Source organism: Cervus elaphus, chromosome 18, assembly GCF_910594005.1.
Source record: "Cervus elaphus chromosome 18, mCerEla1.1, whole genome shotgun sequence".
Classification (NCBI taxonomy): Eukaryota; Metazoa; Chordata; class Mammalia; order Artiodactyla; family Cervidae; genus Cervus; species Cervus elaphus.
The window spans coordinates 52,593,244-52,616,447 of NC_057832.1; the positions used below are offsets into that span (position 1 = coordinate 52,593,244).

General features: G+C 37.4%; 2 protein-coding genes across 3 annotated transcripts in view; one reads left to right on the plus strand and one right to left on the minus strand.

Annotated features, from left to right (window-relative positions):
- Positions 1-12,711, minus strand: part of CCDC146 (coiled-coil domain containing 146) — a 144,023-nt gene extending 131,312 nt beyond the window's left edge. The window contains exon 1 of the mRNA XM_043872043.1: positions 12,529-12,711. The gene's annotated coding sequence lies outside the window, so the exon portion shown is untranslated. The remainder of the gene's footprint in view (positions 1-12,528) is intronic.
- Positions 12,712-12,956: 245 nt separating this feature from the next.
- The window catches only part of FAM185A (family with sequence similarity 185 member A), a 66,341-nt gene continuing 56,093 nt past the window's right edge, over positions 12,957-23,204 (plus strand). For both annotated transcript variants that reach the window (XM_043873298.1, XM_043873300.1), the window contains exons 1-3: positions 12,957-13,623; positions 16,882-16,991; positions 21,588-21,680. In XM_043873298.1, coding sequence (XP_043729233.1) covers positions 13,194-13,623; positions 16,882-16,991; positions 21,588-21,680 — 633 coding nt within the window. In that variant the 5' untranslated portion in view covers positions 12,957-13,193. The remainder of the gene's footprint in view (positions 13,624-16,881; positions 16,992-21,587; positions 21,681-23,204) is intronic.

Genomic DNA, 23,204 nt, shown 5'->3' on the forward strand with positions numbered 1-23,204 from the left:
GAACTGATAGGGTTAGAAGAATATTTAGCAAGACAATCTTCCTATTGTACATTGGAAGAGGAAATTGAAAATAAAATAAATCAATGCACCTTCTTTCTGAGCTGGGGAACAAGGAGAGGTGGTGAGGAATCAAGCTGGCATGGTCCCCTGAGGCACTCTGTCTACCCATGATCAAGCTCAGAAAATGAGACAGTGAAACTTGGACTTTCCAAGACATCAGAGGGATAATGTGCCTCTCATACCAAGTAGGACTTGGGGAAAGTGGCAAGTTTCCAGAGCCATCATCAGTCCTACCCTTTCATGTGATAAAGCAGAGAGGGTTGAAGAGATTTTAAAGTGGAATAGAAGAGGTGTTGAGGGTGACTGGGAGTGCCACACCCCAAGAGCCCTTGGTGTTATGATAACAAGACATTACTTCAGAAAGTTCTGTGGATCATACAATTGAGCATCAGATGGGGATGTAGGATTCTCAGAAGATGCCAGCATGGAGGCCCACATAGGGGACCCAGGTGGATGCACATCTCAGGAGGAATCAGCATGGTCAGACACCACTAACTAGACAGCCACTCTGAACTATAATGCTACCTAACAACCCTGAACTTGGGTCTCATGCTCAGGAGTAGGAGAGGAATGGGGAAACATGAATTCAGTAATTTTTTTTTTTAAATTCAGCTTTATTGAGGTATATAATTTATGTTAAATAAAACTCATTGTAAGTATACACTTGATGAGTTTTTACAGATACAGACAGGGTGCGATCACTGCCACGAACATTCCCATTGCTCTGAAAATGTCCTTTGTGCCCCTTTACAGTCAGTGCCCCTTCCCTTCCCGTCCCCTCCATCTCAGGCACCTGGAAACCACCAGTAGTTCTGCCTTTTCTAGAATTTCATGTATGTAGAATCATATATGTTTCTGGCTTCTATCATTTAGCATAAGGTTTTTGAAGCTCATCTACATTGCTATGGATATCAGTATTTCATTTCTTTTATTGCTGAGTGATACTCCACTGTATAAATACACCATGATTTATTTGCCATTCTCCAATTGATAGATGTTTGTTTCTCTTTCCTGGCTATTATGAATACAGTTGCTATGAATATTTAAGTACAAGTCTTCTTGTGAAGGTATATTTTGGGTAAACACCTAGGAATGGAATTTCTGGGTCAAATGGTAAATTATGTTTAATTCTATAAGAAACAGTCAAATGGTTTTCCAAGATGGCTGTACCATTTTATATTCCTACGAGCAATGTATGAGGGTTCCTACTGCTCTACATCCTTGTCAATACTTGGTATTGTCAGTATTTTTAGTTTTAGCCATTTTGGTAGTTTTGAATCTAATAATTTTGTAGTTCAATTTGTACTTCCATAATGACTAATTATTTTGAGCAATTTTCTGTGGGCTTAGTTGCCATTTATATATCTTCTTAGTTCAAGTGTATGTTCAATTTTTTTTTTTTCCACTCATTTAAAATAGTCAGTTTTTGTTATCATTATAAGAATTCTTTGCATATTCTGGATACAGTCCTTTTTAAATTTTATTTTTAATTGAAGGATTGATGTTTCATAAATATTTTCTCTCAATCTTTCCTAGTCTCTTCATTCTGAAGAGCAAAACTTCTGAATTTTGAGGAAATCCAATTTATAATTTTTCCTTTTTTAATTCATGTTTTTTGCATCTTGTTTAAGAAATCTTTGCCAAACTCGAGGTCACAAGATTTTCCCTATGTTTTCTTCTAGAGCTTTTATAGTTTAGCTCTTCTATTTGCAACTTTTAACTATTTCAAATTTATGTGTATGCTGTGATGTGAAGGTTAATGTTCTTTTGGAGGAGGGATGGAGAGGCAAATGGATATTTAATGTTTCAGCATATATGTTGGGAAAAGTATCCTCCTCCCATTGTTGTATTATAATTATAGTAGCACCTTCCTTAAAATTAACTAATCAGATATTTTTAGGTCTATTTCTGTAGTCTCTATTCTATCCCATTGATTTAAATGTCTCTTCTTATAGTCATACAACATTGTGTTGATTATTGCAGTTTTAAAATAAGTCTTAAAATTAAGTAGGATAAGTCCTCAAACTTAGCTCTTTTTTCAAAATTGTTTTGGCTATACTTGGCATTTTACATTTCCATTTCCATTTTAGAAGTAACTTGTCACTTTCTAATTTTTAAATAGAATTTAAAATAGAAGCCAGCTGAAATTTTTGACTGCACAATGAATCAATAACTAGTTTGAGTGATATGCCATCTTGAGTCTTATTTTCCTTGTGTAGTATTTCACTCCGCTTGCATAGATCCTCATTTTCTCTCAGTGGTGCTTTATGGTTTTCAGAAAATAGGTCTTGTATATACTTCATTAAATGTATCCCTGAGTATTTCACATTTTTGTATTTTATTGTAAATGGCATTGTCTTTAAATTTCAATTTCCAAATGCCATTTTTAGCCCTTAGAAATAGAATTGATTCTTTTGTTATTGACCTTGTTTCTTGTAAACTTTTTAATTAATTGAGTTTAGCTTTGTATAATAGTCCTTAGAATTTTCTATTTAGATGATCATGTCTACATATAGACAGTTTCACTTCTTTCTGTCCAATGTAGATGCCTTTCATTTCCTTTTATTGCCTTATTATAACATTTAGGGCCTCCAGAACAATCAAGTGGTGAGTGTGCCTTGTTTCAGATCAAAGGAAAAAGCATCCAGTCTTTTATGGTTAAGTATGGTACTGAGTGTGTGTTTTGCATGAATGCCTATATTAGGTGGAGGAAATTCCTTCACTTCCAAGTTTGTGGAGGGTTTTTAATCAGGACTGGGTACTGAATTTTACTAAATGTTTTTTTTTTTAATCCATTAAGATGATTATATTTTCCAATATGATGCTGGAACAACTGATCTTTAACATCCTTAGGTAAAAAAATGTTCCTCACCTCATACTCTGACTAATTTATAAAAACTAACTTGAAATGAGGCATAGGCCTAAATGTAAAACCTGAAAGTAAAAAAACTTCCAAAAGAAAATGTTTTGGAAAATCTTTGCAACCTTGATTTGGAGAAAGTTTTGTTTTTTTCTTGTTTTAATTTTTTTTTGTTTTGTTTTTAGATGGGTGAGTTTTACTTTGTGTAAATTATACCTCAATAAACTTGACTTTAAAACAAACCAAAGCAATCAAAAAAGATCTAAACATACACAGAATACTGAAATGTAAACTATTATAACAAAGGGAAAAAATTTAAAAAATAACCAAAAATAAAAAATAGATTCTCCACAAAGGAAGTAAATTAGACAACTAGAAGACTTCTCATTACAAAACCAGTACTTCCTCAGAGTACTCAGAGACAGTGCTTGTGTGCATGTCACTCAGTTGTGTCTGTCTCTTTCTGACCCCATGGACTGTAGCCCACCAGCCTCCTCTGTCCATGGAATTTTCCAGGCAAGAATACTGGAGTGGCTTGCCATGTTCTACTCCACTCCAGGGAATCTTCCCGACTCAGGGACAGAACCTGTGCCTCTGCGTCTCCTACACTGGCAGGCAGATTCTTTACCACTGAAGCCACCTGGCAAGCCCACTGAGAGACAGTATATGTCAACTAAGTTATTACTTAAGAGTGAGGGTAAAATAAAAACACTTCATAGTCTGAAGAAATTACTCAGAGACTCTCAAACAAAAATAAACCTAGAAGGAACGAGATGAGCAAATAAATTGGTAAACCTTGCTAAATTTAAATAAGCTTTAAATATAAATAGCAATAATAATAACTCCTTGCTTGGCTTCAAAAACAAGGTGGAACTAAAAAGCACAAGACAATAAATGACATGAAAGATGGAAGGGAAAAGACTTATGTTAGAGAATTCTATTATTTGAGATGAAGATAGAGATATTGATTGATTAGACATTTGCTAAGTCATGTGAAAAATTTAAGGATAATGATTAGAAGAAAATAGTCTTTCAAATTACTATAGAGGCAAAAGGTGAACAAAGAAAAACATTTAAACTAAAGACCTGAACGAAGAAAAGCAGGAACAGCAAGAACAAAAAAGGCACAAAAAGGCAAGGTTAATAGAAAACACAAAATAAGATGGTATGAATAAGTATAAATGTAAAAGTAATTACAAAAAAGTAGGTAGATTCAATTTACATGTTGATACAGGTTCTTGAATTAGATTTAAAATATCTATCTATATTCTGTTTATAAGAGACAAGTCCCAAATATAATGTCACAGGTTTGAAATAAAAAGATGAAAATATTATTATTAGATTAAAATATGCATCAAGATAGAAAGCAGTACTAGAGATAATGAGGGATATTATTTAATGACAAAAATTTTATCAAGAAGTAGTATTAATCCTGACCCTGTACACAACTAACAGTATTGCCTCAAAATATGTAAAATGTAAATGGAATTTCTACTCAAAGTATATGTTAATGGTACTGCAATGTGAATGGTTGCAACATTATTGCTGCTTTGTTAGAAGTTCAATGAAGAGTTGGCACATACAAGAACTCTAGATAGAAAGTATTTGACTCTAGCCTAAAGTGAGCTTTTAAAGTTTTTCTCTTATAAGTTAACTTTCTGTTGGCAATAAATATTATCTTAGACACATACACACACACACACACACACACACATTGCTTTAATGTATACCCTGAGAATCTTCAGATATCTGTAAACTAGATGATTTCTCAAGTTGTTCAATGTGAGAGAAATTTGACTACATTAAGTAACAAGCTTTTTCTGGTACATCATCTGCATGAAAACAAGTAACATGGGATTTCAAATGGAATTACCTACATATTCATTAACTACTTCTTAGTATTATAGTTATTACTCTAGATTATTGAGTTTATTAAGATTTTGTAAGAAGAACAGATGTTGTAAGATATAGTTATTTCAAGAGTTTATAATTAAGTTAGCAAACTCCTAGGGCACCCCTCACTTAAAGTGAATTCCAGAATCCTTTCTTTAGGTTACTTTTTTTTTTTCCTGAAAAGTCTCCAATGCCCTCTGCTGTTCATTTATTGAATTTTTTGTTGAAGTATCAGATGGTAAAGGGAGAAGGGAATGGCAACCCACTCCAGTGTTCTTGCCTGGAGAATCCCAGGGACGCGGGAGCCTGGTGGGCTGCCGTCTATGGGGTCGCACAGAGTCGGACATGACTGAAGCAACTTAGCAGCAGCGGATGGTAAAGAATCTGCCTGCAATGCAGGAGACCTGGGTTCAATCCCTGGGTCAGGAAGATCCCCTGCAGAAGGAAGTGGCTACTCCAGCATTCTTGCCTGGAGAATTCCATAGACAGAGGAGCCTGGAGAGCTACAGTTCACAGGGTTGCAAAGATTCAGATGTGACCGAGCGACTAATGTTTATAGTTGATAATGTGTTAATTACTGCCGTACAGCAAACTGATTCAGTTACACATCTGTATATATACATTATTGAGATATATATATTCTTTTCCGTTATGATTTATCATAGGATACTGAATATAGTTCTCTGTGTTTTACAGTAGGATCTTGTTATTTATCCACTCTTATATAAAAGCTTACATCTGCTAACCCCAACGTCCCACTCCATCCCTCCCCCTTGGCAGCTACCAGTCTGTTCTCTATGTCTGTGATTCTGTTTCTGTTTCATAGATAGTTTCATTTGTGCCATTTTTAGATTCCACATATAAGTGAAATCGTATGGTATTTGTCTTTCTGTATTTGACTTACTTCACTTAGTATGATATTTTCTAGCTGCATTCATGTTGCTGCAAATGCCATTTTTTCATTCTTTTTTATGGCTGAGTAGTGTTTCTCTGTTTATATGTACCACACCTTCTTTATCCATTCATCTAGTGATAGACATTTAGGGTTGTTTCCATGTCCTGGCCATCATGAATAGTGCTGCTATGAACATAGGGGTGAATGTATCTTTTTGAATTATAGTTTTGTCTGGATATATATATCCAGGAGTGGGATTGCTGGATCATATAGATAATTCTTTTCTGAGGAACTTCCATACTGTTTTCCACAGGGGCTACACCAACGTACATTCATTCCCACTATCAGTATACAAGGGTTCCCTTTTCTCCACATCTTCTCCAGCATTTGTTATTTGTAGATTTCTTAATAATGACCATTCTGACATGGCAGTACCTCATTGTAATTTTGATTTGCATTTCTCTAATTATTAGTGATAAGCATCTTCTCATGTGCCTATTGGCCATCTGTATTTCTTCTTTGGAGAAATTTCTATTTAGGTCTTCTGCTCAGTTTTGGATTGCATTGTTTATTTTTTGTTGTTGAGTTGTATGAGCTGCTTGTATATTTTGGAAACTAAGCCCCTTATTTGTTGCATTGTTTGCAAATATTTTGGAAACTAAGCCCTTATTGGTCGCATTGTTTGCAAATATTTTCTCCTAGCGTGTAGGTTTTCTTTTTGCTTTTGTGATAGCCTGCTGTGGCTGTCCACAGGAGATTTTTGTGACTGATATCACTCAGAGCATCTTGTAAGATGGAAGACAGGTGCTGATGTCATGCAAGTATCATCTGTCATTCATAGGGTGTAAGAGTTGTAGAGCTCTGCAACTTAGAAAACCTAGCTGGCATTTTTTTAATGCTGTAATGAAATTACTTATAATAATGCTTATCCTTGTATGTGACCTTACAATTGTGAGTTATTGGATCTTCAAGCACAAATTTTTTAAGTTTCTTATTTCTGTAGCACGAGGCAAGTAAATTTCCCTTTTTTAAAACTTGAGAGAGATCCCTTTCTGAATAGATTCAGTCCACAGAACTTAATGTGAGGACCATTTCCTGTCATCCACAAAAAGCCTTGAATCTTCACGACTTTGCAGCCTGAGAGCCTCATGATGAGTTAACTCCTAGAAGGACTCTCTGTAAATCACAGCCCCTGTGAAGGGAATGGAAGACACAGGGAAGGGATCTCCTGAGCGTGATCAAGACCTGGTGTACTTCAGCCAAATGGAAAGTTTAAAGAGCCCTAGGCAGATCAGGACTTCCAGCTGCAGGGGCCCCACCCTCCCTGCCCCCCTTGAAAAGACTCGGCCACTCAATGAGAGACTGTCATTCACTTTGCAGATGTATAGTCCAGTATGGAATGAATTTGTTCTATAAGGCTGTCTGGAGTATGTTAAGTCTTCATCACAGGACGAGGTGTCAAAGATTAATCACTAGGCTAGCTTAGGAAACAGCTGCTTAAACCACAGCTTTAACTATCAGAATAGTTAAATATAAAATATCTCAGACAAAATTTCATCATGCTACATTAAATTGTACACTCACTGAATATTAATTAAGTAAAATATTCATGGGCATTTAGATGGTAAGAAATCCTTTACCTATTTAATTATTTGTTTCTATGGAATATATTTTTAAATATACTTTTATGTTAAAATTCCTGTTATTTTTATTATAAAGCTGAGATCATACACTATACATACAATTTTATATTCTACTCATGTCACTTAACATTATTGTGAGATAACAGAACAATATATATCAATTGGTCTCTGTCCTTGGCTCCCAACAAAGGGCTCCCGAAACTCTTGTAATTTCCTGGGTGATAGGAGTGTCTTTTGTTTTAATGAAGTGCCTTTGGGTGGACTCCTGGATGAGGTCTGGTCACCAGAAAAAACAAGACATGATTTGAAGCTTGGAATCTACAGCTCTGCCCCCAAGTTTCTTGAGAAGGAAGGACTGAAAATGGAGTTGATAAGCCTACATGATGCAGCTTCCATAACAATCAGACTGTATGCTGTTTGGAGAGCTTCCAGATTGGTAAACACATCCACACCAGGAGAGGAACACATCCTGACTCCACGGGGATAGAGGCTCCTGCAGTCCAGACCCTCCCAGGCCTCACCCTCTGTGTTTCTTCATCTAACTGTTCATCTGTATCCTTTACTAATCCTTTAGTAAAGTGGTAAATTCAAGTATTTCCCCAATTTCTGTAAGCCACACTAGCAAATTAATTGAATCTGAGGAGGGGCTTGTGGGAATTTCCAATTTCTAGCCAAATGGGATAGAAGTTGTGGGTAACCTGAAGACTTCCTACTTGTGATCGGCATCTGAAGTGGGTGGGAGCAGTTTTGTGGAATTGAACCCCTAACCTATGGGATCTAACATTAGTGTCAGAATTGAGTTGAATTGTAGGACATCCAGCTGGTGTCACAGAAACTGCTTTTTGTTGAGGGGAAAACCTCCACACACTGGATGACTGGAAGTGTCAGAAGGGAAGTTATGTGTGGTAGTTGTGGGTGTAGTTCTTCGATACAAAGAAGGAGAATTATAGGTTTTTCTTTATGTTGTAGAAGATTTCACATATCATTGAACAGTCTTCAAAATATAATTTTTAAGTTATTGCATAATATTTCAGATGTTCACAAATTAATGTAACACCCTCCTATTTTTTGGACATTTAAGTTGCTTCAGTTCTTTATTATCATAAGTAATCCTGTAAAAAAATTCCTTGAATGTAAGTTTTTGTGAATATCCCTAATTTTATGTTTATATTAAGTTCCAAAAAGTACAATTTCTAGGTTGTGGATACACACATTTTTAAGGTGCTTTATGCATATTGCTAGACTGAACTCTGAAAGTTTTAAGAATATACTCCTATGAGCACTGCATGTTCATGACTGCAGGAATGGCTTTTAAAAAACTGACTGTGCAAAAATGTTTTACAAGTAAATTCTAAATATGGAGGGAAGTTATATACGACTTTCTATTCATTTCGTAAATAATTTTTTTTCTCCAAAGGTGTCAGGAAAATAGAAGGACCTTTTAGTAGAGTGGTGAGAGGGTCAGACCTTCTAATAGTTTCTTAATCTTTCAAAACTTGTCTCTTCATCAATAATGTGAGCATAAAATACAGAGTGTTTTGTGAGGATACCATGAGATGATACATGTAAATATGCTCTGAAAACTATAATGTCATAAAGGTGGAAGGTGGTACTTTTATTGGTTATTATTGATATGCGGACAGACTTGCTACATGACATCAGACTTATAAAAGTATCACTAACTTTTTAATATCTTATGTTAACTTTAATGTACATAATCTTCATTCTAAAGCTCAGATGATCCAAAAAGTAATGTGTTGGTCAGTTTTATTTTATTTATTTGAAAATAGTAAAGCAATGACTTTTGCCACATAGACAATTATTGTTCAGTTGCCAATTCCACTGACTTGGTTTGCGTCAGAAAAATCACCATAACAAAATTACCATACCATAACAAAATCATCCATTAGGGTTTCCTATTTAATCTAAAAATATTTGCCATGTGTAAGTTGAATGGTTCTATGAAGACCTACAAGACCTTCTAGAACTGACACCTCAAAAAGATGTCCTTTTCATTAAGGGAAATGGAATGCAAAAGTAGGAAGTCAAGAACACCTGGAGTTACAGACAAATTTGGCCTTGGAGTACAGAATGAAGCAGGGCAAAGGCTAATAGAGTTTTGCCAAGGGAACACACTGGTCATAGTAAACACCCTCTTCCAACAACACAAGAGAAGACTTTACACATGGACATCACCAGATAGTCAACACTGAAATCAGATTGATTATATTCTTTGCAGCCAAAGATGGAGAAGCTCTATACAGTCAGCAAAAACAAGACTGGGAGCTGACTGTGGCTCAGATCATGAACTCCTTATTGCCAAATTCAGACTTAAATTGAAGAAAGTGGGGAAAACTACTAGACCATTCAGGTACGACCTAAATCAAATCCCTTATGATTATACAGTAGAAGTGAGAAATAGATTTAAGGGACTAGATCTGATAGAGTGCCTGATGAACTATGGACATAGGTTCGTGACAGTGTACAGGAGACAGGGATCAAGACCACCCCCAAGAAAAAGAAATGCAAAAAAGCAAAATGGCTGTATGAGGAGGCCTTACAAATAGCTGTGAAAAGAAGAGAAGCAAAAAAGCAAAGGAGAAAAGGAAAGATAAACCCATTTGAATGCAGAGTTCCAAAGAAGAGCAAAGAGAGATAAGAAAGCCTTCCTCAGTGATCAGTGCAAAGAAATAGAGGAAAACAATAGAATGGGAAAGACTAGAGATCTCTTCAAGAAAATTAGAGATACCAAGGGAACTTTTCATGCAAAGATGGGCTCAATAAAGGACAGAAATGGTATGGGCCTAACAGAAGCGGAAGATATTAAGAAGAGGTGGCAAGAATACACAGAAGAACTGTACAAAAAAGATGTTCACAACCCAAATAATCACAATGGTGTGAGCATCACCTTGAACCAGACATCCTGGAATGTGAAGTCAAGTGGGCCTTAGGAAGCATCACTATGAATAAAGCCAGTGGAGGTGATGGAATTCCAGTTGAGCTATTTCAAATCCTGAAAGATGATGTTGTGAAAGTGCTGCACTCAGTATGCCAGTAAATTTGGAAAACTCAGCAGTGACCACAGGACTGGAAAAGGTCAGTTTTCATTCCAATCCCAAAGAAAGGCAATGCCAAAGAATACTCAAACTACTGCACAATTGCACTTATCTCACACGCTAGCAATGTAATGATCAAAATTCTTCAATCCAGGCTTCAATAGTACATGAACTGTGAACTTCCAGATGTTCAAGCTGGTTTTAGAAAAGGCAGAGGAACCAGAGATAAATTGCCAACACCTGCTGGATCATCAGAAAAGCAAGAGAGTTCCAGAAAAGCATCTATTTCTGCTTTATTGACTATGCCAAAGCCTTTGACTGTGTGGATCACCACAAACCATGGAAAATTCTGAAAGAGACGGTAATACCAGACCACCTGATCTACCTCTTGAGAAATGTGTATGCAGGTCAAGAAGGAACAGTTAGAAATGAATATGGAACAACAGTCTGGTTCCAAATAGGAAAAGGAGTACATCAAGGCTGTATATTCTCACCCTGCTTATTTAACTTATATGCAGAGTACATCATGAGAAATGCTGGACTGGATGAAGCACAAGCTGGAATCAAGATTGCTGGGAGAAATATCAGTAACCTCAGATATGCAGATGACACCACCCTTATGGCAGAAAGTGAAAAGGAACTAAAGAGCCTCTTGATGAAAGTGAAAGAGGAGAGTGAAGAAGTAGGCTTAAAGCTCAACATTCAGAAAACTAAGATCATGGCATCAGGTCCCATCACTTCATGGCAAATAGATGGGGAAACAATAGAAACAGTGATAGACTTTATTTTTTTGGGCTCCAAAATCACTGCAGATGGTGACTGCAGCCATGAAATTAACAGACGTTTGCTCCTTGGAAGAAAAGTTATGACCAAGCTAAACAGCATATTAAAAAGCAGAGACATTACTTTGCCAACAAAGGTCTGTCTAGTCAAGGCCATGGCTTTTCCGGTGGTCATGTATGGATGTGAGAGTTGGACTATAAAGAAAGCTGAGGATGGAAAAACTGATGCTTTTGAATAGTGGTGTTGGAGAAGACTCTTGAGAGTCTGTTGGGCTGCAAGGAGATCCAACCAGTCCTTCCTAAAGGGAATCAGTCCAGAATATTCATTGGAAGGACTAATGCTGAAGCTGAAATTCCAATACTTTGGCCATCTGATGTGAAGAGCTGACTCATTTGAAAAGACCCTGATGCTGGAAAAAATAGAAGGCAGAAGGAGAAGGGGATGACAGGGGATGAGATGGTTGGATGGCACCACTGACTCAATGGGCATGAGTTTGAATAAACTCCGGGAGTTGGTGATGGACAGGGAGGCCTGGTGTGCTGCAGTCCATGTGGTCGCAAAGAATCAGACACGACTGAGCTACTGAACTGAACTGAACTGAACAACTAAGTTGAGTGCGTTCTCAACATGCTTAAACCAATGCCTTTTGCAAAGTTATTCCTGTGGGATTTTATTAAAAAGACAGTTTGTAGATCAGTTTGAATAATTATGATGAAATGAAACACAAAACCAAGGACAGATATAATATGCAGTGGAAACCTGATGAACCTAAAAGCTTGCATTTATCATGAGTGAGCCTTTATAAGGAGGGAGATGGACTAGGACAGAAAGGAGGAAAGGATAACGGATAATTTAAGAAAAACACTTAATTTTTAAACAGGTAATGGCTTGCGAAGAACTCTGTGACTTGGGCCCTTGAGGACTTTAGCTCAGTTCATTAGGATTTTTAGATATAAAATAAAAATAGTATAAGCTGCAACTTGACAGCCTGTGCACTGGTGTTCACATCCATTATCTCATTTGATCCCTTAAAAAAAAAAAACAAAAAAACCTTTGAGGCAAGACAAAGAAGGTATTATTGACCTAATTTTAAGAGCAAGCAGTTAAAATTCAGATACATTCAATGAACTGCCCTGAGGTCATTTAGAGTCTGAAAGGAGACAAGACGCTAATGATATTCCTATATTTGCTCTCGAAGAGGGAGTTTCCTTTGAGAATACTAATGAGTCTTTAACCTCTTGCAGAGCTATTCTCCATTCCAGGGTAACCCGCACTAATTTAATGACGTTGGAGCTAACCACTCACTGAGGGTACTCCTATTTTAAATCACGTTCTCACCTTTAAAAGCGCAGTTTCTTAGCTCTTCTCTTCGTCCTGATCCTTATTTAGGCTCCTAATTTTTCTCAGTGGATCTTCCTCTGTCTCACTCCAAAGCTCCACCCTCTTCGGAGAAGTCGCGTCCTCGGTATCCAAGGAAACCAAGCAGCCTGGCCCATCTTTTGCTTTCCTCGCTTTCCATTGGCCAGTGGATACCGGTGTAGATTTCCCCCCCCCCCCCCCCCACCCCGCCGTCGTCCTTCCAATGGCTAAAGGGCTTGAGGGAAAAGCGCAGGCCTTCCGAGTTCCGTCCAATAGCTGGCTCTAACTACCCTTAGCATCCTGCGCATTGCCTTCTGGGAAATGTAGTTTCTCAGTTTTCCAAACCCTTCAACATCGGCCACCGTTGGAACTACCTATCCCACCGGCCCTTGCGAAAGGGGCGGGAGTAGGCGAGGGGTTCTGGTCAGGATGGATACTTAGAACTTTAAAATTCCAATTTGCCGCCTAGACCCGTGTAGCTGACGTTTACATTGCTGAACGAAGTGAGCGGTCTTGCTATTGCTTCAGCAGACCCTCTTATCAAGTATCTCCCTTTTGGCTTGGTCAGCCCAGCGGCAAGCCGACGGGACGTGGGGAGACTAACCTGAGGCTGAAGTAATCTGAGGGAGAAAGAGGGGCACGCCATGTTCCCCTTCTCGGGATGGGGGCTGGGCTGCCTCCGGCTCTGTCTGCTCAGAGTGTCGGCCGGCGAGGCCACCGGGCGCTGGGCCTGTGGGACATGTCAGCCCCGGCTGTACGGCTCAGGTGGGTCCCAGCCCGAGGTCTCTAGGTCTGACCCTGCGCGCAGGACTCTGAAGGAGTGGGCGCTGCTGGTGAGCCCTTTCGGACGGCTGCGGGCGCGGCTCCCATGCCACCTGACCGTGAGGCCCCTTGACCCCCTCACCTACCCAGACGGCGACCGCGTGCTGGTCAGAGTGAGCGGAGTGGAGGGCGGGGCGCGGGCCCTGGCCGGCCTGCAGGTGAACTACGACGAGGGGCAGAAGGAGGTGACCATCGTAGCTGATGCCATCGACCACCAGGCGTCCGTGGAAGTGAACGCGCCCCTGAAGTTTGGTAAGTGACTGTAAAACGGGTTTGGGTCCCGGGGCACACCCTGTGACCTTCTGAAATTAGGCCGACGTACATTTTTAATTTGTCCCTTTGGACCTGACTTTTCAACGTAATTTACTCCTGACCCCTTCAGAAGCTGTGTCTTTTTTTTCCTGTTTTACTTTGGGTTTCTGAGTAGCAGTTAGGAATTAAGTTTTCAGTTATAGCAATTTTACAAATCTAGTAGAAACATGATTTGGAATAACCTAAGCCACATAACCGGAGAAGGCAATGGCACCCCACTCCAGTACTCTTGCCTGGAAAATCCCATGGACAGAGGAGCCTGGTAGGCTGCAGTCCATGGGGGTCGCTAAGAGTCGGACACGACTGAGTGACTTCACTTTCACTTTTCACTTTCATGCATTGGAGAAGGAAATGGCAACCCACTCCAGTGTTCTTCCCTGGAGAATCCCAGGGACGGGGGAGCCTGGTGGGCTTCGGTCTATGGGATTGCACAGAGTCAGACACGACTGAAGCGACTTAGCAGCAGCAGCAAGCCACATAACATTTTTATTGTCTTATCCTCCTTTGACACTTTGTTCCTATTTGTGTTACTGCACTTTGTCCATAACAAAGTGTTTTATTTTTCAGGGTTATAGTATTTTGGTAATCCATTCAGTGGCATGGCAGGCCGTCCACATTTCCACTTGCTCATGGCCTGGGGTCTGTTCCCCAAACAGCCTTGCCTATAGTATGTTCCATATAATCTGGACCAAGTGTTTGGTTTCTAATAGGCACCCGGCTTCTTACTGAAAACCTCAGCATTCATTTTGGCCTAAGTAAATTTTCTGTGAGTTGCAGGCTTTGAAGAAAAACACATAGTTAGATTGTCCCAGAAAGGTCAATTGATAATGGCTGCCAGATATATTTTCTAGGTGTTTTGAGTTCCATGTTATTTCTCACATGGAAGCCACAGTTTCTGTGACACTTCTCTAGGAACGTCTTCCTAGGTTCTCTGCCTTCCTAAGACTGAAGGAAGATACCATTAATGATCATAATAGCAGATAACACTTCCAAGATAATCTTTTCTAATTACAATTGCACTATATTATAGACACTGTTTTGTCACCATTTACTGTAAGAGAATTGAAATTCAACAAGTTTGATGACCCCCTAGTGGTAAAGAACCCTCATGTCAATGCAGGAGACTAGAGACTGGTTCAGTCCCCTGGGTGGGGAAGATCCCCTGAGGAGGGCATGGCAACCCACTCCAATACTCTTGCCTGGAGAATCCCATGGTCAGAGGAGCCTGATGGCCTACCATCCACAGTGTGGGAAAGAATTGGATATGATCGAAGCAACACAGCACAGCACACGTTTCATATACTGAGTATTTACTATGGGTGAACAAGTAGAGGAGATCCATGCCCGCGTGAAACTTTATTTCTAGTGGGATAGATCAAAAAATATGCCTGTTGTCTCTCAGATATAAGGTGGTGGAGCTGAGATTTGAACTGACTAAAGTCTGCTGAACAACTATGCTTTATTGCTTCTCAACTTTTTTTTTTTTTAAACTAACCTAGATGAGTAAGAGACCCTGATCTCAAAATATAAAAGTCTACAGTGGGGAGGAAGATTTGCTAATGCATTAGATAGTACAAAATAAACTGAAAATTGAAATAGAGATAAACAAAATTTTATGGCAGCTCAGATAAAAATGAGCTACCCAAACCTCATTATTTGTTGATTCCTCTTTTCAGAGCCAGAATCCCATTTACAATTTTACTGTTTCCATGTGTGTATTCCACAGGCCCCTCAAATCAACATAGTTCAGTTTTCTTCATACTCAACTCGTGTTCCTCCAGTTTGTCTATAACTGTTTCAGTGAAAGAGTGAGAATAGCATTACTACCACTCAATATCTAGCCTTAACTTCTCTACCCATCTGTTGAGGGTAGAGTATATTTAGAGTCTGTTTTCTTTTCCCCATGCCTGTCTTTACTGCCTGAGATCAAGGCTTATGTTATAACACTACTTAATGGCTAAAAATTTGCCAGCTACATTTGCATCCATGTAAATATGGGGTAAAATTGTCTTTTATGTTTTTTATATTAATCCAAATCAAAATATTTCCTTTATAGAGACTACCATATACACAACTGTAGAAACTGATCTTTATTGGAATTGTAGTGTTAGGCCCCAGTAGTTTGTGTTTGGGGCAGCATTACTTCACTGGTCTGGTTTAAGGGAAATCATCAATATTTGAATTAGGGATTAAGTATTGGTGTTTTAAATTTTTATACAGACACATTTAAGGTTACATATTAAGTTGAATTTAAGGTTAAAGTTGGGCTTCCCAGGTAGTGCAGTGGTAAAGAATCTGCCTGCCAGTGCAGGAGATGTAAGAGACTTAGGTTTAATCCCTGGGTCGAGAAGATCCCCAGGAGTGGCCCACTCCAATATTCTTGTCTGGAGACTTCCAAAGACAGAGAACCTGGTGGTCTGCAGTACGTGGGGTTGCAGAGAGTCAGAGACTGCTCAGCATGTACGCATACACACAAGGTTAAACTTTCAAACTAAGCATGGCTTATTTTCTAAACTTTTTTCATGTATATTACTGTTATCCACAATTGTGAGGTTTTAATATTATTCAGTACTAAATTTTTCAGAGTGTTCTACTCTGTGTTGTTCTACTCTTTATTACTTCAGATTACCTTGTGATATAGCTGCATGATAATATGGAAGGTTAGAGGTAGGATTTGAAAACCTTAGTCATGATCATGTACACTGATACATACATTTCTTCTACAGTATGCTTTAAATTTGAGGGAGGTTTGGAAACAAATCTTTGAACTTTAAAAGAGAATAATCTAAATGACTTATCCAGTTCACCATAATGATGTTAAGTTGCTGTATTCTTACTCAAATTTGTGTGAGTGTATTTTCTCAGTGGGAAAGAGGCTTCTATGATCTTTCCCAGGTGTGCCTATAAGAATTTGGAATCTTCGACCTCCTTTGCTTACGTCCTATGTTACTTCCTTTCTTTAGATGATAGAGGCCAACAGAAATAACTGCTTTTTAAAAACTGGTAGAAAAGGGCTTTACATTTGGTCCTGCTGTGGTGGAGGTCCCTTACCTTTAGAGAGAGACTACTGACAACTATGTTCTTCCCAGAATTCTGTAATGTTATGAACATGACTGAGGAACTGAATTTCTGCAGAATACTTAAGTGCTTTGGAGCCATTAGCCATAGTAACTTGGATTTTCTTTTTTTCATTTGTAGATTTGAATATCCAGTCATCAGGGTCTGGCTGTGTAAAGGTCCAAAATATTGAGTGTGATAATTGCAAAATTGAAACTGAGCAGGGGACTAGCATCTTACAGTCTGTTAAGGTATATTTATTTTTCTAATTTTGTTTTAATATTATTTTTTAAAACACTTTAAACTGTGAACCATGGTATCTAGTGAAGGCTGTTATTCTGAACATTTACTGAAAATACTGAGTATCATTTATTTATCACTCAGAAATTCCTTGTAAAACTTTTGTTTTAAAATCAGTTTTGTTATGACACTGTAGAAGTTGTAGCAACTTTGGAGGTTTTCATCATATTACATTTAGATTTCATTTCAAAGTGTACAGCAAAACTCATAATACATTCTTAGTATTCTTAGATCTTACCAAGCTTAAGAGATTAAAGAATGATTTTCTTACATTTATTAAGGAGTAAGGAAAAGTCTTTAAGCATTATAAATATGCTTAAAATATTAAGTTAATCAAAATTATAATGTACCAGGTAGCCCATTACTTAAGGATTAAGTAGGTATTTCATTAAACAACAAAAGCTTCATTTTGTGCTGTAACACTTTTATATTTAATTTTCTTAAAATTAGATTTGTCTCAGCTCTAAATGATTTCAAATGCATATTGATAAATTTAGCTTATTCTTACTGGTACTTCTTATATTTCATATTCAAAACTCAATACTTTTGTGAACTTTGTTAGTATTGTTGAAGAGAAGTCAGTCATCTCTGCTTCATAATTGCAAAACATTTTCATTTTTAATTTCATAAACATTAATTAGAATGATTAATTGGATGCATTAAATTTTTTTTTACATTATTTGTTTTGTTCCAACCACCTTTATTTACACACCTGCCTTTGTCATCTGTTCACATGTGATCCTTTTCAATACATTTAGTTGCACACATATCAAAAAAGATTACATACCCTTTTGGAAAAATGAGATGGTTCCAGTTCTTATTGTAAAAGATTGCACAGTGTGGTTTTCATGTTGAATGACTAGCTGGATGAGAATACCACGGTCCCTTTTTGTTCTTATAAACGTATTGTTCACTCATCAATGCTTGAATTTCAGAATACTTGTCTAGAATATTGTCCCCTGGAGACTCAGAGTCTTAGATTTTCAATTTCACAATCAAAATTAGAAGCAACTATACTGCTGTCTGTCTTTGCATTAATCTTTTGATTCATCTGAAAATTCTGAAATATCTATTTTGTCAGTTTTTCTTTTTTCTATCATTATGTGCATTACATGAAAAGTGATTTCTCAGCTTTGGCACTATTGACATTTTGGGCTGGATAAATTTTTGTTGTCAGGGGCTGACCTATGCACTGTAGGGTGTGTAGCAGTATTCCTAGCTTCTGTAAACAAAGTGCTAAGAAACAGTCCTCATTTAGGACAATGAAAAATATCTCCACACATTGTCCTCCTCTGGGGGGCAAAATCACTTTTAGTTAAGAACCACCATTCAAAACTTCCCTCCTTGCTCAGTCTGTAAAGAATCCGCCTGCAGTACAGGAGTCCTCCTGCAATGCTGGAGACCTGGGTTCGATTCTTAGGTTGGGAAGATCGCCTGGAGAAGAAAATGGCATCCCATTCCAGTATTCTTTCCTGGGAAATCCCATGGACGGAGGACCCTGGCGGGCTACAGTACATGGGGTAGCAATAGTCACACACAACTCAGCAACTAAACTACCACCACCAAACACACTATTCAAAGCAAGTTTATCATTCTTCTGTTGTCTTATTCTTTTAGACATTTTCTGTCAGAGTTAGGAATAATTGAAAAATGATATTGAAATATCTACTCAGATAATGAAGTAGCAAATGTTTTGAGACATATGAAAAATAAGATTACTAAGATCCCATAATGTATTTTAGACTTACAAAGGAGCCCAGTGGACCATTACAGTAATTTTAAGATAGAATAATGCTTATCCTATTTAAAAAATTAGTAAATCTTCTATTTACTTTTTTAGGATACCTCTTAGAAAGAATAAAAGTCATGATACATCAATCCTACAAATAGAATGTGTTAGTTGCTCAGTTGTGTCATACTCTTTGCGACCCACCAGGCTCCTCTATTCATGGAATTCTCCAGACCAGAATATGGGTTTGGTTGCCATTTCCTTCTCCAGGGGATCTTTCCCACCCAGGGATACAACCCAGGTCCCCCGCATTGCAGGCAGATTCTTTACCGACTGATCTCCAGAGAAGCCCACAAATAGAATAGTTCAAAAATACTCAAAAATTAAATTTGGGTCCACTGAATCTTAGTGATAGTTAGAAGAATTGAGTTGAGAGAATCATTCTTGAGATTTCAGAATTTAACTGACTTAAATTCACAAATGGGGACGCTTCATAAAATACCTGGTTTAAAGCTTTAAATATGGTATAATATTATTTCTAGTTAGTGATTGCCTTTAATGTAAGTTTCTATTCCACTGATTTTAAGGATTTGAGATATATTTGATCTATGTAATAAGATGTTTATAGCAATAGTAATAGCTACTGGTGGCTCAGTGGTAAAGAATCTGCCTGTTAATGCAGGAGACATGGAAGATATGGGTTCTGATCCCTGGGTCGGGAATATCCCCTGGAGGAGGAAATGGCAACCAACTCCAGTATTCTTGCCTGGGAAATCTCAAGGACAGAGGAGTCTAGTGGGCTACCGTCCATGGGGTCTCCAAAGAGTCATACACAACTTAGTGACTGAACAACAACAAACAAACAACAAAACTGTCTACTGAGTTCTTATTATATATCCAGAAACTTAGCTAAGCCTTCATTTATTCCGTGAATTGTCTCCTTTTTATCAAGGAAGAAACTGTCAGATACAGAGACTGAGGAACTCATTTAGGTTCCCATAATTAATAAATAGAGCTAAGATTTGAACTTGGGTCTTTCTGCATTCCAAGCTTATGCTATCTTCACTTTTCTTTATTGTCCAAGCAAAATGTCTAGCAGAAGTACATTTTTTTCAGCATAATTAGAGAATAAATGAGTAAACTTTTCAAGCAATAGTCTCTTACCTCGTTGAATGCCACACATTTGCATTTTTTAAAATGCAGTAATAATAGTTTATATTATACTAAGTAGTTTCTGACTTATTTAAACATTTAACTATTTCATAATATTTTTGAGCTTTAGGCTTCTTTGAAAATAGGATGATTATTTACTTGGAAAAAATATACATATATATGAAATTTTGCTTACAATTTCGTAAGTTTTGCAGACTCCAGAATGTCATGTAAGTTTGGTTAAGAACTCTTGTTGTTGTTCAGTCCTGTCTGACTCTGTGACCCCATGGACTACAGCATACCAGGCCTCCCTGTCCTTCAGTTATTTTGGAGATATTCTTTTTTAAAGTTCATGAATTACTTGTCTCCTTGATAAAGACAGTATTATTAAATACAATTGGACTTCTGACTCATGTTTCTATGGGCATGAAGTAGTCTACCATGCTGTAACATAAATGAGCTTTTTAAGGGGGGTTCATTTTGCCCTTTTTACTGAATTTTTTGAATTTTATCCCTGGGCTGTTTTACCTAAAGTTTTATTGTTTTTTTTTTTTTTTTTTCCTCCAAGTAAAGCAACCAGAAGGCATGTGATTGTTTTGAACTTTTCCCCCTACTTTTTTAGATACTTTTCTGTTGTTGCTGGTTGTGATATTGATGGGTTTGCTTTTGCTGTCTTTCATTCTCTGGTATTTACCTGTTCGTTTTCTCTTTATACTTGTGGTAGAACTGAAGACTTACACAGATATTAAGGTGAAGAACGGTACTCTGAAAAATAGATCAAACCATCTAATAGCTCACACACAACTATAGTTTAGTTTTCATTTGTGTCCAAGTTTATTTTTCATTTGTGTTGGTGACTCATTTCTATTCAGTTACTGTAGGTTCCTTTCATCTTCTGGCTCTGTCATCTATTAAAGCCTTATTGTAATATACACTCACCTGATGGAAGGGGCAGAACACAGAGAAGGCACATCAGTTCTAAAAGCACAAGGCTGGGTATTAAACATAGCATTTCCACTTATATTCTGTTGGCAAGAACTTAGAAGCACCTAGGTGGCGCTGGTGGTAAAGAACCTCGCCTTCCAGGGCAGGAGGTGTAAGTTTGATTCTGTTTATAATTTGCTGTTTTCCTGTATATCACCTGATAAAGTTGTCTACCTTTCTGATTGAATTTCTTTCTCTGTAAAATGGGGAAACACATAATATGCATCACTCTGAGTTGTGAGAATTAAATGTTAGTTTGTAAAGTAGCGAACACTGTTATTGATGCAAAGGGAATGCCAAGTCATAGATGTTATTGTTATTAATGATATGCATATTAATAATGATGAACAGTAACTGATTATTGTTATCATCTTCATCATTCATGTTTAGTTAGCCAGTCACAGTGATCTTTGATTCCCACCCCTTTCTTCAGTTAAGCTACTAAAACCCCTGAGTCCCTCTAGTCCAAACAGCTTTATTTAATCCCTTTAATAGCAGTTGACATTCTTTTCTCACAGATGTTATTATTCAAAGCAGTACATTTCTATTTCATTCCTAGTTCCTCTGTTACTGCTTTATTATTATTATTTAAAAAGAAATGTATAAAATGTTGAATATTTATTAGTGTAAGTCAAATTTATGCTCTCTTTTTCTATATGTTTATTTTGTATTTGTCTTTCAGAGTCAAAAATTACATGTTCAAACGACAGGAGGCAAAGTGATCTGCCTGGGAACGGTTTATGGAAATATAGATATCCATGCATCAGATAAAAGTGTAAGATTGAAATTTTCATTTTTAGTAGTTGCAGTTTTATCTCAGCTTGGCTCACATAGAGGGTAGATTCTACAAAATTTGTGGTATAACTTCCCCTTTTTAATGCATTTTAGTTTATTAGTAAATTTAAGTTTGAAATAGAGATGATTAAATATTATACAACTTAATTTTAAATTTATATTTTAAAACTTTTGTTATTTAGCTCCTTATTTGGAATCAGTAATATCTTTAAATACTTAATATTTGTTTAAAATGTTTTAAAATTGAAGTAGAGTTCATTTACAGTATTGTGGTAATTTTTGCTATATAGCAGTGATTCAGTTATACACACATATGCATTCTTTTTTATATTCTTTTCCATTATGGTTTATCCCAGGATATTGAATATAGTTCACTGTGCTATACAGTAGGACCTTATTGTTTATCCATTCTATATGAAATAGTTTGTGTATAACCCCAAACTCCCAGTGCCTTTTTCCCAAATACTTAATATTTAATTGTGATTCTGAAGAAATTTTTTTTTTGATCATGGGTTAAAATTATTCATTAAGTAATACTATGAAGAAGTAAAGTGAAGTGAAAGTTGCTCAGTCGTGCCCGACTCTTTGCGACCCCCATGGACTGTATAGTCCATGAAATTCTCCAGGCCAGAATACTGGAGTGGATAGCCTTTCCCCTCTCCAGGGGAGCTTCCCAACCTAGGGATCAAACCTAGGTGTCCCGCATTGCGGGTGGATTCCTTTACCAGCTGAGCCACAAGGGAAGCCCCAAGTAATACTGTACTTGGAATTAAATTTTTCTTTTTTTTTTTTTTTTTTGCTATTAGCCCTTTATTGACATAATTTATAGAACACATAAAGAACTTACAACTTAGGGATTTCCTGGCAGTCTAGTGGTTTAGTTCAGTTCAGTCACTCAGTCATGTCCAACTCTTCCAACCCCATGGACTATATATAGCACGCCAGGTTTTCCTGTCCATCACCAACTACCAGAGTTTGCGCAAACTCATGTCCATCGAGTCAGTGATGCCATAAATTTTTCTTAGTGTTAGGTTTATCTGAGTATTTTTTTTTACCCAATACCTGTTCATTTTGCCTTTAGGCAATTGAAAGATGAGTTTCAAAACTCAACTTTCTTCAGTGTTTTCCACAAGATGGCGCCATTAGATAGCATTACTGTTTTCCAAACGCTTTTACTAGCCATAGGAATTTTCATTTTTATAAGACAGTTTGCATTTTTCATTCAACTTTTGTTGCTTTCTGTGATTTAACATAGTATTAAGAATAAAGGTATGATTTTGAAGTATAAATTTTCAACAATTTTTCAGCACAATCAGTAATATACTGAATCTTTTAGAAAGGTGTAAGCCACCTTTTGGGCTTCCCAAGTGACGATAGTGGGAAAGACCCCCCTTGTCAATGCAGGAAACATGAGACATGCCAGTTTCATCGCTGCGTCAGGAAGATCCCCTGGAGGAGGGCATGGCAACCCACTTCAGTATTCTTGCCTGGAGAATCCCATGCC